This window comes from Vicia villosa, linkage group LG3 (assembly GCF_029867415.1).
Source record: "Vicia villosa cultivar HV-30 ecotype Madison, WI linkage group LG3, Vvil1.0, whole genome shotgun sequence".
Lineage (NCBI taxonomy): Eukaryota > Viridiplantae > Streptophyta > Magnoliopsida > Fabales > Fabaceae > Vicia > Vicia villosa.
The window spans coordinates 34,891,633-34,908,961 of NC_081182.1; the positions used below are offsets into that span (position 1 = coordinate 34,891,633).

The window sequence follows — 17,329 nt, forward strand, 5'->3', positions numbered from 1 at the left end:
TGAAGATTACATCGATCACATTACATAAGATTAAAGTTACATATTGTTAAACACGGGTAGGTGGGGATTAGTCAACAGTTTGATAACATCGTCCGCCGATCTTTGAAGTTTCGCGTCCAACTCGATCGGGCCCTTCGAAGAAAAACGGTCGAACGTTGTCCATATAACCGCTAAATCTTCGTCGTTCTTGATCTCAAAAGGTGTGAATTCAATGGCTCCCTCGTCGTTAAGCGATGGCGAGCGGAACTCGAGCTTGACAACCTTTCGATTCTCGGGATAGCGCAAAAGCGTGTTGAGCGACGTTATCAACTCCGCAAACGGCGTGTCGCACGAGAAGCGAAATTGGAACGGCATCGGGTAGCCGGTGGTGAAGTAGACGAATGCTAGGTGGGGGTAGGTTTGTGTCATTTGTGTTTTGTGGTGTGAAGAGGATGAAGAAGAGTGTGTTGTATTTATAGACTTATTGGAGCAATGATGGCCCAACAAACCTTATCATGCCTCAGGGGACTTTTCGGAAATGAACTTCCGAAAATTGGAGGCAGACTAGCATATTTCGGAAGTTCATTTCCGAATTATGCAGAAACAAAACAAAATTTTGCATTTTGTTGATTGCTTAGTGTGTTGTGTAAATTGAACAAATTGAATTCAAAATAAACATAAATTAGACAAAGATGACATAAAACATACTTATATTATATATGTATTGAATCGGTCCGATTTTACATGATAAACAACAATACATACAAAAATGGTCATTACAAACAAAAAACGATCTGGAACAAACTAAAATTCACCGAACCAATCGGTGGATCCTAAGTCCAAAATAGGTATGTTCTTCGACCGCTCTCTATTTTGCTCGCGCTCTTGGCTCATCATTTCTTCAAACTCCGCCATTCTTGAAACGAAAGGATCCGGCCAAGTCTCCGCCTCATTTGAACGATGTGCCGTCCATTGACAAGAAGTAGCCGGTATAGGACACCCCGGTTTCAAAAACACTTGGACGAAGTGCCGCGATCGTAGATACCCGATGCATATGATCCGGCCCGACGCGTCCAATGGCGGTCGACTATGAAGTGGAAAGAAAGTCTCACTTAGTCCAAACCTCGTCAAATCGACGCATACAATATCATATGCACTTGCTATTAGATGACCCATATTGGGGAATGATATCCACTTCGAAACCGGAGCGATACCGGTAAGTGATGGAACAAGTGAATCATGAATTTTCGCAAAGTTTTCTTGATTTTCATATAGTCGGCCGTAGATGTCCCGATACGAAGTCAACTCCGCAATAAGTTCCCGTCGGACTAAAGTGTGATTATTTTCCCCTTTACCGAGCAAACCCGCAACGGCCCGATATCCACAATTGCCGTCGCCTCCAACATCAACGATGTTATCGATATATTTGTGCATAGAAAGTGGCATCTCATCAATGTAGGGTATGGGTGATTTTTTTTATCGGCGGTGTGCGAGGTGGCTTCGAAATACGGGCACATTTGTTACAACTACACTTGGACTTCGGTGTCGGTGAATCCGGGAGCGATGCATCAACATGTTTGAAGTAGGAAGGAGATCGTTTTGTTGACGTTTCATCTTGTGTAATTTTGGACTTTTTCGGTGCACCTTTCGTTTTAACCGGTTGAGATGGCGGTTTCAAATCGGTGGTCTCCGGAAATGCAATTTTTCGCAATTGTTCTTTTATGTGCATTTTGGTGGTGTCATTCCCTTTAGCAAACTTCTCCATTATCACTTCCAACTCGTCGGAGATGGTGATTTTGGAGTCATTTTCCTTCGGCGGATCAAAATCATCAAAACGAAGTTTCTTCCAATGGTCGGCTACCTCATCCATGCGTATTGGTGAATTCAACTTCTTCTTTTTTGAAAGTATACAAGCACATGGAAGGCCGTATGTAGTTCTAATGGTACACCCACATAAAGAACTATCTGGCCCCGTGGTCTCCGACCGCTTCGCTTCATGAAACAAAAAATTCAAACCCGTCCGGGATATGTTGTAAATCAATTGGGAGAATAGAATTTGGCCCTTATACCGGTGTTCCATAACCGTCTTGCTTCGACCGAACGATGTTTGAATTTCATTGTGTTAATTTTGGAGCATTTGGTTGACGGTGTCCCATCCCCGACACAAATCTCCCTTGCTATCACCCAACCACCTCTTGAAGACCGCATGTGCGGATTCAACTCGGTTAGTCATGGTGCAACCAAGATGTCTAACTCGATTTGTCCAAGCGCACACGACTTTTTCTCTAACTTTTTCAAGAATGGTGGATTCGACGTAATGACAAAATGTCTTAATGGAACCACACAAAGACCTAAAGTGTACCAATTTCTTGGTATACACCTCTTCGGAGTGTGCATCCAAAATTTCCCTCCATGCCGCCATTATCCTCTCAACCACAACACCGGTTTTGATAACTTTACCGTTTTCATCCGGCCTATCTTTTGTCCCAACCGCGGGTTTCAACTTACTTCTCACGTTGCAAGTTATGTGATACCGACAAAGTAACGCGGTCGATGTCGGGAAGACGGTATCAACCGCATTCATCAAAGCATTGTCCCGGTCGGTGACAATGACGTTTGGCATAACCTCTTGATCAACTAACAAAGACTTGCAAATTCCCAAGGCCCATGTAAAGTTGTCTTCTTTTTCACACTCCAAAAAAGCAAACCCGACCGAATAAGTCTTGTCCGTCGAGGTCACACCAACTATCTCTAGAAGAGGAAGCCTATATTTGTTTGTCTTGTACGTCGAATCCATGACTAGAACGGTTGGAAATGTGTTGAATAATTTGATACTTTCGGGATGAGTCCAAAAAATATCACGCACCGTAACTTTGTCCTCGGAGGTTCGGAAGCTTGAAACATAATTGTTATCGCCTAGTAGTTTCAAAAGTTGTTGCATTTCCGACCGAGGGCCCATATTCAAAACTTTGAGATTGTGTCGTTCATTGTAAACTTGTTTGATATTTGAAACGCTATCCGGTTTCTTACGCTTCAAATCGGCAAGTATGTTGCGAGGCGCCACTTTGACTATCGTTAAGTCTGATATCACATTCCTCTCTTCGCGGGACAAACGACACGCCATTGGATGTCCGTGTAACTTGACATCCAAAGCATGATTATGAATTCCACAAATTACGCTTAACCGCCACAAATCATCAACCCTCCGAGTAGCACGCAACTTAAAAGGGCACCCGCACTTTCTCGATCCCGTGTCGTCGTGTTTTAGCACCCGGTTTGATTGTACATAACTCCCACCCCATTCGCAATTCAAAACAACGAAAGCTTTCCGCCTACTATTTCCGTTGTCCGACCTTAAAATAATAATTTCAAATCCAAGTTTACTAGCTTCGTTCCAAACCCACCCAATCAATTGTTCGCGACTACCGAAGCTCCGATCATTTGTAAATTCTTGCCGAACATCAACCGCATTGATCATAGGATTAACGTCGATAACCGGATCGTTATTAACGCTGACAACTACTGGATCGTCTTGCACAATGTTGTCCGGATGCACCATACCTAACAAATGAAAAAATTAGCAAAAGTTGGCCAAAACAGTTTTTTTTTTACTGCCAGGGCATATTTCGGAAGTTCATTTCCGAAATTTGTTAGGTAATATATTTCGGAAATGAACTTCCGAACCATATCAGTTTCAGCATAAAATTCATCAATCAATATAGTGAAATAGGGGAATAAATGAGTGATGTTTACCTCAAATTGTAGCTTTCTATGCTCCCTTTAACGTGATCAACGGTTTGAAACTTGATTTTAGGACGAAAAATGGATGGAGATTGATTGGGTTTTGGAGAGGGTTTGGGGAAGTTTTGGAGAAAAATGATGAAATAGTGAAGGTGGGAAATTTGTATATGCAGCAATATTTTCGGAAATGAACTTCCGAAAATATTCACGGCTTTTGAATTTTTTTGACTTCGGAAATGTATCTCCGAAAACACCACTTTTTTGGTGTTTTCGGAGATGCATTTCCGAAGTCAAAAAAAATTCAAAAAAAAAAATAACTTCGGAGATGCATCTCCGAAGCAGGAGCAGTTTTGGGTTTTTGCTGGGGGTGACCCCATAGGGAGGTAGGTAAAGAAAAATTCATATATAATAGCATATGTTTAAATTATTTAAAATTTCATATACATGATCATTATAGTAATATTAGATAATTCAACCGTAAAATTGATTTAATTTGATTTCTATAAAGAAATATTAAAGGTATAAAGTATGATAAGTTTGACAACTATTGTCAATAGTCTTGACTTCTTAGACAATTATAATATATGAAGTTATGTTTTTGGATGTATTTTTAAAAGAAAAATTGCTATTCCTACATCATATAAGATTTTTTTATAATAACCAAGTTTTTTAAAAAACATACAAAACAAAACAATATTTCAGAAAAAATATCCTTCTAACTATGTTTGGGAGTGTTTTTCACATAGGCGCTATATGCCATGGCGCCTTCTATATTTTTATTTTTATTTTTTGAGTTACATGCAGATTTGGTGTACCTGTGAATTTACTTGCATATTAATCATTAAATATTTTCGTAGATAAACTCGTAGGTAACACCAAATCCGCAGGTAACTGAAAAATATTGGTTTGTTTTGTATTTTTATTATAAAACTTGGTTATTACAAAAAAATCTTCTACATCATATTCATACACTATCTTGTATTTTATTGTTCACCAATGCGATAAACACTGAAATATTATAATAGTAAAATAATATTTTTAAAAAATATATAAAAAAGTTGTTTTTAAGTTTTTTAATTTTTAGATTAAGGGATTATAATAATAAAATAATATTTTTAAAAAATTTAAAAAAGTTTTTTTTAAGTTTTTTAATTTTACACGATTAACCAATTTAATAATTTTATTAATTAATATTTTATATTTCATTAACCAAGTTTATTTTATTATTAAAATATTTTTAATATCTATGTATTTATTAACCAACTTCATTATTTCATTGATCAATTTTTTATATTCTATTATACAACTTTGTTTAAGTATTAAAAATTACCTTTAATATTTGAGAGTTTATTAACCAACTTTATCACTTCATTAATCAATTTTTTACATTTCACTAACCAACTTTATTTTACTAATAAATTATTTCTAATGTTTGGGTATTTATTAACTAACTCATCATTGCCATAACCAATTTTTAACAATATATTAACCAACTTTATTTTACTATTAAAAATTATTGTTCATTCACTGTTCACCGATAATATTCACAATCATGACATTGTTCATAGTCACTATTCATGATAATGTTTATGTCACTGTTTATATTATTGTTCACCGTATTTGTAAATAGTAAATACAATATAGGCGTAAGGTATGGTGTAAGAATAACATTGTTGTTTTAAAATGCGCATAAATTATAAAAAGAGAACATGTTGTGTCTCATATTAATATTCAAATATACAATTTTAAAAAAAAAATGTTATGAAATAGTGTGATTCTCTCGTTATTATAATTTATATTATAATTATTTTTGAACTAATCTATATTGCGACAATGGCAATGCATTTAAATTGCTTATAATGATGTTTTCTGGGAACAAATCAAATATATTAAAATTGATTGACACTTCATTCTTCAATATCTTCTTCGTAGTAAAAACTTTATCTTATCTCCATCAAAACTCTTGATCATTTGAATGATTTATGTACAAAGGCTTATTCTTCTATTGTTTTTGCACTTTAATGTCCAAATTTAAATGGGTTATTGTTTCACTCACTTGAGTTTGAGAGAAATCTTACAATATGTTGTGATTCTTTTATTATTGTTGTTTATACTTAATAGGATTAATTTGTTTTTATTGTAATTTGTAATCATTGAATTTCTTTATTTATCCTCAATCCTATAAAATACTAAATAAGAGCACTTCCTTGTAAATGATACAAAGAGAAAATTTATAAATGTATTTCTATATTTTTTGAGTTTTAAAAAAAAATGTAGTATAGAGATTTGTTTGTATGACAGAGATAACTCAGCTTATCTGATCTTTATTCATGTGAAAATGAAAACATATTTTTGTTGCCATGTCTAAATCACTTCTAGGTGGGGCTGAATATGTTGAGATTATTTTACTTTAATTAAATTAAGTTAAACTGCTTTTTCTTCTTGGTACAGATTTGTGGCTATTGTCAATGAAAATTTTCGTCAGGATGGAAACTTTAGGAGCTTAAAATTCTAAATCATTAGGACATTGAATTGGAGAAATTATTCCCCTACTTTTTTGCACACTTAGCTAGCATGCTAGTGAAATGATCACACAAAGTACTAGTAATTCATTTTCATAAGTGTTATATGAATGCTTTTGTAATAGTATTATTTACCAACAAGGTTTAGCTCACATTTTTACCTTTCTAAAAAAAATCCTTGTTCTATCAAACAAAAGTCCTCAAAGATGGCCACATCAAGCTTTACAAAGAAAGAGACAAGCTTTTTGACTCGGATGATCTTAATCATCTTATCCTATCCTGAAGCTTCAAGTAGGGGTGCAAATAGACTCTTAGAATTAGGATATGATTTATTTAAAACTTACTTTAAAGATGTTTTTTTATTTTAATTTTTTATTTATATGTTAATAAATAAATATTTAATCGCAAAATTTAAACCAACAAGATACATTAATTTAACTCAACTAATATATACAATTGAGTTATTTCACTAACTCCACTAAACTTGTTTATTTAAAAAGTTAAATTTACTTTTTTTTAATTATTTATTTAAAATATCAAACTTAGACACCCATGTTACACCAATTGACTTCTTTTTTTTTTCAAAAAATCAACTAACCCTCAAGTATTATTTTTCTCAATTGATTTAAGTTTCTGTAACACCCCATTTCCCCATCGTGAATTAAATAATAATCAGAGTAATTAAAAATTCAATCAACGCTAAATGGAATGCTACAACATTAACGTTACGCAATTTGCTCAGATATTTAAACATAATATACATAACACATTAGTTCGGATGAATCGATATCACAATGAACATATTGTTGAACTTCAATTTATTAATCCAACGGAATAAATTAATGCACAGTGGTCATCATCTTCAAAACAACTTAAAATACCAACATCACAACAAAATCAAGGAGAGTTCATAATCCTCTCAAAAACTTTCAAAAACAAATCATAATATAAAATTTGCAAAAACAAGCGTTCATCTCCGGTGTTATGTATTAAGCAGAACCCGACTCAATCTAACACAATACTAGACGTCGCTCCATACCTCAGCTACTCTAATCCTTGTCACCTGTGCGTTACCCACATAGAGGTAACATTCAAACAAAATGGGTAAGATATCATAACAATATAATAGATCATATAATAGTAACTATTCAATAGATATCTCATACAGGTTATTAGAGTTCATGCTTCCACAATTCATATCATCTTTGTTAATTTGCACATACAACAACAGACACAAGCACACTCAAGTCATCATGCAAATCATGCAACTTTGTGTTATGGGACTGGCTCGACCTCATGCATGTGGTACCAACAGGCATAAGCCCTCTCCAAAATTCCAGATAATGGGCAATAACAAGGCATAAGCCTTCGACAACATGGCATAAGCCCTCAACATTTTGTCAATCGAGGCCAACAATAAGGCATAAGCCTTCAACCATGAATGCATACGACATCAACAATGCAATAATGAATTTATACAATTCCAGAGCATAAGACTTGAACAATATTTTCTGTCATTTAAGGCCTACAATAATAACAACATCATTGCAATATACTTTGCAATTTATAGGATTATTATCCCTGCAACATCATCATACTTCGCACGACACAGACATATTAGGCATAAATTATCGACAGAAAAATATTAAATTAAAACCCCCAAAATCATAATCATAATGAAGAGAATATTTATAGCTTCCCAACAGTCCAAACGATGCGTTAAACGGACACCCGAGTCGAAAGATATAGATTTTTAAAGTTAATAAAATTTTCCCTTCAGCACAGTGGTAACCAGTTACCATAACTAGGTAACTGGTTACTACTTCTAGTAACCCAAAAACAACGCTATTGTTTTCTTTGGTAACCGGTTACTCTGTTCAAAAATCAATTTTCTACGCTATTGTCTCTCTTGGTAACCAGTTACCATAACTCGGTAACCGGTTACTCTGTTCAAAACACAAATTGCCACGCCTCTATTTTATTGGGTAACCGGTTACCATAAATGGGTATCCGGTTACTCTATATGCAGAACCAAAAATTTCGGTAGTTCCTACTGCTACGAAAATCCTTTATTTTCACCCAAAAATCCAATTTGCAATCAACATAAAATCAATCCAAGCATAGGAATCATAACATATACACAATACATCATTCCCAAATATGTTATCACATCAATTTCTATTAAATAAAGTGATGAATTCATGAATATTTCTACACCCCAAAACCTAACAATCAACATCTACACATACCCACTAATATAGCATTCATTAGAAAGTTGGAACCCCACCCGTACCTTAGTAAAATTCTTCAAGCTCTTCTCTATCAATGGAGGTTCCCCACTTGTCCTAACTCTGTTTCTCTCTATTTCACGATATATTCAAAATTTCTGTAACTTCCCTCTATTTTTCTAATTCTCTTTTATTAGTTGACCCTGTACTAATTCCTTCACACTAGTGGGCTTAACTCACCACCCCCCCAACTAATGATCATACTAACACATCTTCATGGCCCAATTAACTATTTTATATTCTATTATTATTATTAGACCACATAATATAATTGCATAAATACTAAAAATTCCCAAAATCACCAAATAATCCATAATAAAACAATTAAATAATTAAATAAAATATAACAGCGTTACAGCTCCTGCTTTATAGCACAATTTCATTTTTGACCACTCAAGTCCTCTTCCATCTTAACAGGTTTAGATTGGCCATAAGTACAAAATGGACGAAATCACCATCATCAATGAATTTGTTGTCTTAGAACAACTCACAATCTTGGAGTCTTAGAGGCAAACATCGTTGCCTTGTTGGTCTTCTTACATTATCTTGAATTTGGGCTTCGGCGGGGGATGGTTATGCACTCTCAAACTCTGCAAAAATTAGATTTTCAATATTATAATCGGTTACAGCTTTGAGGTAACCGGTTAAAGGCTACTATAGCTCCTTTATTTCTTCGAAAACAACATCTCAGCTGATCACAATCCTTCGGTTTATTGCATCATACAACTTGTAACATCTGGTGGAATGATACCCTAAATGTATCACCAATTATCTCTTTTCATCCAGCTTCTTTCTAAGTTGTCTTGGAACATCTCGATACGCCACAGAACCGAAAACTCTCAAGTGGTTCAGATTCAATTTGAATGTGAACCATACCTCTTTCGATGTTATCTCCTCAAACTTCTTTGTTGCACACTTATTCAAAAAATAAGCAGTTGTGGATACCGCTTCTCCCCATAACTCTTTCAGCAAGTTCTTCCCTTTTAACATGCTTCTCACCATGTTCATAATCGATCGATTCTTCCTTCCAGCAACATCATTTTCTTGTGGTGTATAGGATGGTACTACCTTATGTACTATCCCTTTTTTATCATAAAACTTCCCAAAGTCATTTGAGACGTATTCGCCTCCACCATCCATTTTGAGAACTTTGAGCTTGTGACCGCTTAACCAAGGACTTGAACTCCTTAAACACTTCGAATACCTCATATTTTCTATTGATTAGGTATGTCCATGGATTTCTACAATAATCATCAATGAATGTTACAAATATCTATTTCCACTAATTGAGTCAACTTGTATCGGTCCACACACATCGAAACACACCACCTTAAGGTGATGATTGGTTCTACAACATGTATCCTTGCTGAATTTACCCTTATGTTTCTTCGCTTGCATACATTATTCACAAATTTCAGTCGGTATGTTGATCAATGGCGCTCCCATTACCATTTTATTCTTTTGCAATGCATTGAGATCACTAAAATTAAGATGCCCAAGACGATGGTGTCATATCCACTCTTCTCGACTAGCCACTGTAGCAATACACCTATGCTTCATGTTAGAACATAATTTGGTTCTAACCTTATCTTAGAATTTTGATGATAACAATTAAATAAATTTTGTATAAAAAATATGATGCTCTAATTACATATCTCCTATTTCAGAAGAAGTTCTAAACATATGCCGATGTTCATGCAAAACAAATGCCATCAGAACTTGGACTACATGCAAATGCTGAAAAACAGTCACGCTGAAGCCTACAGAAGTTCTAATGAAGAAACGGCTTAAAGCACCAATCGCTGAAGCATAATTCTAATATACGTTATCTCTACAAATTCAGAAAGAAGTTTTCTTGAAGAAATACAAGATAAAATACTCTGACAGAAGAAAGATTACCGTTGGAGACATAATGATGATTAACGGTCAAAAGCAATTTAGTAACAAGTCTCAAGAAGCGTGGAAAGCAAGTTTATCCAAGATAACACGCAATCATGAAAGACTAAGCTAGCCTATTATCCAACATCGGACGAAATCTTCAAAACGCTATAAATAAGAAGATCATTTGAAGAAGAAAAATACAACAACACGAGAGAGCTCATACATGATATAAACAACTCAAGCAAGAGACAAAGTTAGCTCGCTCAAAAAGAAAATATCTCATACTTGAACACTTATACTGAGAAAAAATATTATTGTTCAAATTATTAGTTCAAAGTTCATCTTCATTGTACTAAACATAGTGAAAAATCACAGTTGTGATACAGCTTAGATTAAGAAGCACTTAAGATCACTTGTTAGAAATTCTGTCTGTAATTGTTTCTTAAGTAAACCAAGTTGTGGTTAGGATTCTCAAGAAGTCAAGTTTGTATTCCTTGAGTAACCAAGTTGTGGTTAAGATTCTCAAGAAGACGTTGGTTGTTGCCTTCGTGGATTATTGTAATCAGTTTTGATTAGTGGATTAAGTCCTTGATTGAGAGAGGCGAAATCACCTTGGCGGGTGGACTAGAGTAGTTGAGTTAGAACGAACCAGTATAAAAATATCGAGTCATTTTTATATTGCAAAAAGAAACCACTTATTCACCCCCCCTTTCTAAGTGTTTTCATAACCTTCACTTCATAGCCTTCAACTCAACCTTGAAAGTTCTATTGGCAGCCATAGGAGCTTTATGCAAGCATAAAGTTATCGTTCAGTATCGCTTCAGTGCTTTAAGTATTCATTTGTGTGTTTTTGACGTTTTTTCAATTTAATTATTAATTTATTGTGCATTTGTAATTTGTATATCATTTCATCCGTGTGCTTATACGCTTTTACTATTTCAATTTGATTGTGATCGCTTTGGCTACTGCTAGTTTGTACCACTAAGAACTCTCTATATTACATGAATTATATTTCCTTGATCCTTGTTGGTATCTCATTTTTTGAGCCCATGAAATTGCTATTTTGTGATTCCCACAAACGTAGCTTGAATCATAAGTTAGAACATTTAAATTTGGATATTTTTGTATTTGATCCGAATCATGTGTTATATCTGATTTGAATTACGCACCTATGAAAATTGAAATTTTCCTATGCACAGACTGATTTAAATCACAAGTTGAAAATGATTCGAATCTTAACCTCATTTGATTCGAATCAGGTGCATATCATGATTCAAATCATGCATTTTGCAAAACACCCATTTTAGGACTGTTCAGATTGATTCGAATTACGGTTGATGTCGGAAATACGGTACCAACCGCATTCATAAGGACATTATCTCGGTCGGTAACAATGATACTAGGCATATTTTGTGGATTAATCAACAAAGTCTTGCATATTCCCAATGTCCATGTAACGTTATCTTTTTTCTAAGATTCCAGAAAATTGAATCCAACCGAAAATGTCTTGTCCGTAGAGGTGAATCCAACAATTTCTAGAAGCGGAAGCCTATACTTGTTGGTCTTGTTCGCCGAATCAATTATAAGGACGGTTGGAAATATGTTGAACAACTTGATACTTTATGAATGAGTCCAAAATATGTCACGAATAGTAACGTTGTTCTCACAAGCTCTGTACCTTGAAACGTATTGGTTATCGTCTAAAAGTTTCAAAAGTTGTTACATTTCCGACCTCATACCTCTTTTTTATGATGTTCAGTTGATAATGTTCATTGTATAACTGCCTGATATTTGAAACACTTTGTGGTCTTTTTCATTTCAAATTGGCAAATATGTTTCTCGGCGCAACTTTGATTATCGATAATTCTGAAATAGATTCCTTCTCTTCCGGCTTAAACCGAACACACAATTGGACGCCACTTGTAGCTTGGTGTCCAATGTATGATTATGAATACCATAAATAACACTAAAATGCCACAAACCATCAACCCTACAAGACACACGCAATTTAAACGGGCACACACATTTTCTCGATCTCGTGTCGTCATGTTATCAAAACAAATGCTTGCCTTCTACTACTGCCATTGTCAGGCATTGGTATCACAATACGAAACCCAAGTTTACTAACTACAAATCGAATCCATTCAAGCAAATGTTGACGAGAGGTAAAAGTTATTTCATTTGTAAATTATTGTCGAACATCTATCGCGACAACAATCGTTTTAACATCGTCCTTCACCTCATTCGGCTTAGCATCTTCATTAACCTTCTCCAGAACCTTTACACCATCTTTGGGAATGTTGTCGGAGTTCACCATACCTAACACGGGCAAAAAACATGAATTCTGTTAAAATAGATTTATGAGTAATGTAACATACATTTTTTCAAAAATGCACATTTGAAATAATTTTGGTGGAATTTGGAAGTGCATATCCGAAGTGACGCAGTTTTCTTCTTCCACAAATCAGCACCAATGTAAAGAAATGAGAGCTGAAATGAGGAGACTTTACCTCAAATTACAACTTTCTATGTTCTTTTTGTTATGATCAACCACTTGAAACTAGGTTTGGAGACAAAAAATGGATTGTAAATGGTTGAAGTTTTTGAGAGGGTTTTGGTTCTCGAGTGGAAAAAATCTATGAAATAGTGATAGTGGTAACAATGTATATAGCAAGGATATTTTCGGATATGTATATCCGAAAATACATCTGACATTTTAAATCCAACGTTTAAATAATAAAACGTTGAAAAAAGATAATTTCAGATGTGCATATCCGAAACATATTAAAAATATTCAAAAAGATGCGTTCAAATATGCACTTTCGAAGAATATTTTAAAATTTTCAGAAATATTTTTCACTATATAAGAGTAGTTTAAGAGATTCCCTAACAATTTAAATTTCAAAATGGATTTACCCCGAACACATGTCATTGGGCCTTTTTGCCAAGACCCAAATTCGCAACTTTTTTCAAATTCCGTTCCAACGGCTACACCATTAAATTTGAATCAAAGAGGCAAAGACACGATTCGCTTTCCTTTCCTAAAACACCATCGCTTCCAACTCAATTCACCGCTTCTTCCACTTTCAATTTCACTTCCCAAAACCCTAGAAATCGGAATCTCGTTTTTCTCCCAAAATTGAAATTCTGAACTTCAAATTCATCATCCTTAACAATGGAAGATTCTCCTCATAACAGCAACGATTACATGATCAAACAACACGAGCTTCGTATAGCCCAAGAATCACAATCCTACCTTCGCGAACAGAACCTCTCACTCCTTCTCAAATTGAACCAGAAAGATAAACTCCTTCAACGCCACAAGGTTTTTCGCTGATCTCGTTTTTACTTCTATAATTATTCGTTTTTTGTTGGTAATTGAAAATTCTGATTATTTTTGTTGTTTTGGATCAGTCTGAAGCGGATATGAATACACGAGCTTTGAAGAAGTTTGAATTGGAGAATCATAAACTTGCTTCCGCGTGTCAGAAATTGTTGGATAAAGGAAATAATTTGGAGAAGGAAATTGCTTTGTATGAACATGATAGGGAAGCGCTGATGGAATTCGGGAATGAAGCTGATGAACGAGAACAGCAGGCGAAGTCACGGGTTTTGGAATTGGAAAGGAATTTGCAATTGGTTGTGGATGAATTGAAAAATTACAAGCATCAAAAGGATTTAATGGTAATCGTTTTTCTCCATTTTTTGTAAATTTGTCGGAATGTTTTTTTCACTAATTTTGACAATCGAATTGATTAATGTGTTGGTGTCCCAACCCTACATGTGTAGAACATCTATTATGCTTTTAATTTGAAGTGTCTGCATTACATAGATTAAGAATTTGGAATGGACTGACCCCTACATGTGTAGAACATCTATTATGCTTTTAATTTGAAGTGTCAGTATTACATAGATTAAGAAATTGGAGTAGATTACATAGATTAAGTGTTGGTATTACATCTGTCATTCTGTTATGCTTTTAATTTGAAGTGTCGGTATTACATCCGTTATGCTTTTAATTTGAAGTGTCGGTATTACATAGATTAAGAATTTGGAGTAGATTAAGTGTTGGTATTACATCTGTTATGCTTTTAATTTGAAGTGTCGGTATTACATCTGTTATGCTTTTAATTTGAAGTGTCGGTATTACATTTGTTATGCTATTAATTTGAAGTGTCGGTATTACATAGTTTAAGAATTTGGAGTAGATTAACTGTCGGTATTACGTGCATTATGTGGAATAAGAATTTGGAGTGGATGGAAGGGAAATAATTTGAAGAGAGGGAGGGGAAACGAGTGTAACTCATCATCTTTGTTTGGAAGGAACCCGGTTGTTGATGATTCTAACTTTACCGAATCAAAAAGAGGAACTAAAATCTGTTTGGAAGAGAAGATAAATCCTCAAACTCAGAAGTGAAGCGAATAAAAAGTCACCTCCCAAATAAACCCTAATGATCTGTGTTAATTAGTGCATTATGTTGTGGAAGATATTGCTGTGCTTGTTAATGGGATATGAATGGGTTTAACTGTAACTGAAAAGACTGACGTATATCATGTTTAAGTAATTAAGAGAATGAAGTTGTTTGATGTGAATTTGTTGAAATTTACTTATCTGGTGTGAATGTAAACTAGAAAATGTAAGAAAGGCATATCCCATTTTCTATGTAAGTGCTGCTAGGAAGGAGTGTTTTGGCACATAATTCACTCACCATATGTTAGAGAGGCTGAAATTTTGTGCTTCAATAAGTAAATTGAATCAATGCAATAAAGTTAAAGGTGTTGAAAAGACGTATATCATGTTTAAGTAATTAAGAGAATGAAGTTGTTTGATGTGAATTTGTTGAAATTTAGTTATCTGGTGTGAATGTATACTAGAAAATGTAAGAAAGGCATATCGCTTTTGCAAATTCTAGTTCCTTTTAGTTGTCAATGTAGACCCCAGACATTTGCTTTTCCCGTGAAGGTCGGTTCTTCTTCTACCTTCACAGTTGAGGAAAAGGATTTACTTGACTCTCTTTGGGAAACACTTGCTAGCAAAGATGATGATTCTGCCCATGCATTTTTGAAAGCAAATCTTGAAAATGAGTCATGTAAAAGGCTGCTGAGTATGTGGAACTGGTGAGCCTGCAACCTCATTCTCCTCTTTTCTTGTTCTTGCTATTAATCTTTAGGGACTTTTCTCATTGTCACAATATCGGTCTCATTCCATTTGTATTTAATATTTCAATTTTGGCTTTTGTTAGTTCACTTTTACAAGCCTAATTTTCAATGAATTTGCAGCCTAAAGCCATCAAGTCATAAAGTTTTGTCTCTAGTTACGAAAATCAAGTCACTTCAAAAAGATAAGGAGCATCTAAGAACTAACCTTCAGAAAGCTGAGGAGGAGGTATAGTTTTGATCGATTCCCTAGTTTTTGAACAATGTCATTTCTTTGGATGGTATAATTGTTGGCCCCTTATCTAAATTAGCATGATATGCCCAGGTCAAATTATTGTTTGACGAAAACAGCATATTGGACAAGGAGAACAAACGGCTATTGAAGAAATATAAGAAAAGGAACCACCCTAGTTCGGGCGAGAAACATACCAGTAGCCAATCTGCCAAGGCGAGTTAGATTTTTAAATTCAAACGAAAAATGTTAAGTGCTCATGTAATACCTGTCTAAGTCGTATAATAGTTATCATATGCATCTTTTGTGAGTTTTACCATTATCTCATTGCATTTGAATTTCACAGTCAAACAAGAGAAAGTCTAGTCCGAGAACAAATAGCCCAGTGGAGCAGAAAGAAAGGAACCACTCCCATTCGAGCGAGAAACATACCACCAGCCCATCTGCTAAGGCGAGTTAGATTTTTAAACTAAAGAAAAACGTGATGCACATATGTTCATTCGAGGGTTGCATTGCAAGTTGAAATTCATTTCATTTCTCTGCTGGTGATGATATATAACTATTTATAAGTAGCCTAATAGTTGTTATACTAATCTTATCTGACGGCTACCATGTCTCATTTTATTCGAGTTTTGCAGTCAAGCAAAAGAAAGAGTCCCAGAACAAGTAGGAGTGGCGCAGTGGAGAGGAAGATTGATTTTGAAGATATAGATTCAGCAAGACAACCATTATCACCCTTAGCAAATAACTCCCCGGACTGTAGAATACATAAGAAATAATGTGAGATTATGTATTAATATAGTATGGGCTTGATCAATTCTTCAGTAATGATTCCGATTGACATGTGATTGATTGCTCTTAAGAATCTATATTGATCAAGCTTATATGGAATGGGAGCAACTCATCCCTACAAGTAACATGTCTATTTGATTCTGAAAAATAGAGTCTATTTTCATTGAAGTTCTTTATTGTTTGTTTTGACCAAGAAACTCTGGTTTTACAGTTCAATGACGGCACTTAGGCATTATTAATTCTTCTTCACGATAGAATAAACGGAAAAAACTCAACATGAATCTTTATTTACTGCCATTTTGAGTTTTTTCTTTTTTAAGAAAATATTTATTCATTTAAAATGGATAGAATAAACGGAAAACAACATAATAGGAAAATGACAAATAGGCAAAATCAAAATGACAAATATACTCATGTCTTCAGATTTGAAATATTCACTCAAATTGTTGATTGAAATTGCAATGAATCGATGTTGATGATTTATTGGACTTTGTTTCCGAGTTTGAAGAGAAGGAATATGGAAGATTTTCAAAAATGAATTTTTAGAAAAATATAAAAAGTGTTTAACAGTTTTTGAAAAAATGAATTTGTATGGAATTATAAAATAGTATAAAATAATGCGAATGCTTGATCATTGTCTATAAATAATGTTACATATAACGAGTGCATTATCAAAAGAGCAAGAGTTGTTGTATAATCGTCTGAATGTTTCGTAAATGAATGTAGTTAAAGAAGTC

At 34.5% G+C, this 17,329-nt stretch overlaps 1 protein-coding gene across 1 annotated transcript; it reads left to right on the forward strand.

The window, feature by feature from the left end:
- The first annotated feature begins 13,377 nt into the window (after positions 1-13,377).
- LOC131655385 (uncharacterized) lies at positions 13,378-16,764 on the forward strand. Its single transcript, XM_058925268.1, has 7 exons — positions 13,378-13,736; positions 13,826-14,095; positions 15,375-15,529; positions 15,692-15,797; positions 15,894-16,016; positions 16,147-16,251; positions 16,439-16,764. The coding sequence occupies exons 1-7, from the start codon at positions 13,587-13,589 to the stop codon at positions 16,577-16,579; spliced, it is 1,050 nt and encodes a 349-aa protein (XP_058781251.1). The 5' UTR covers positions 13,378-13,586; the 3' UTR covers positions 16,580-16,764.
- The last annotated feature ends 565 nt before the right edge of the window (positions 16,765-17,329 follow it).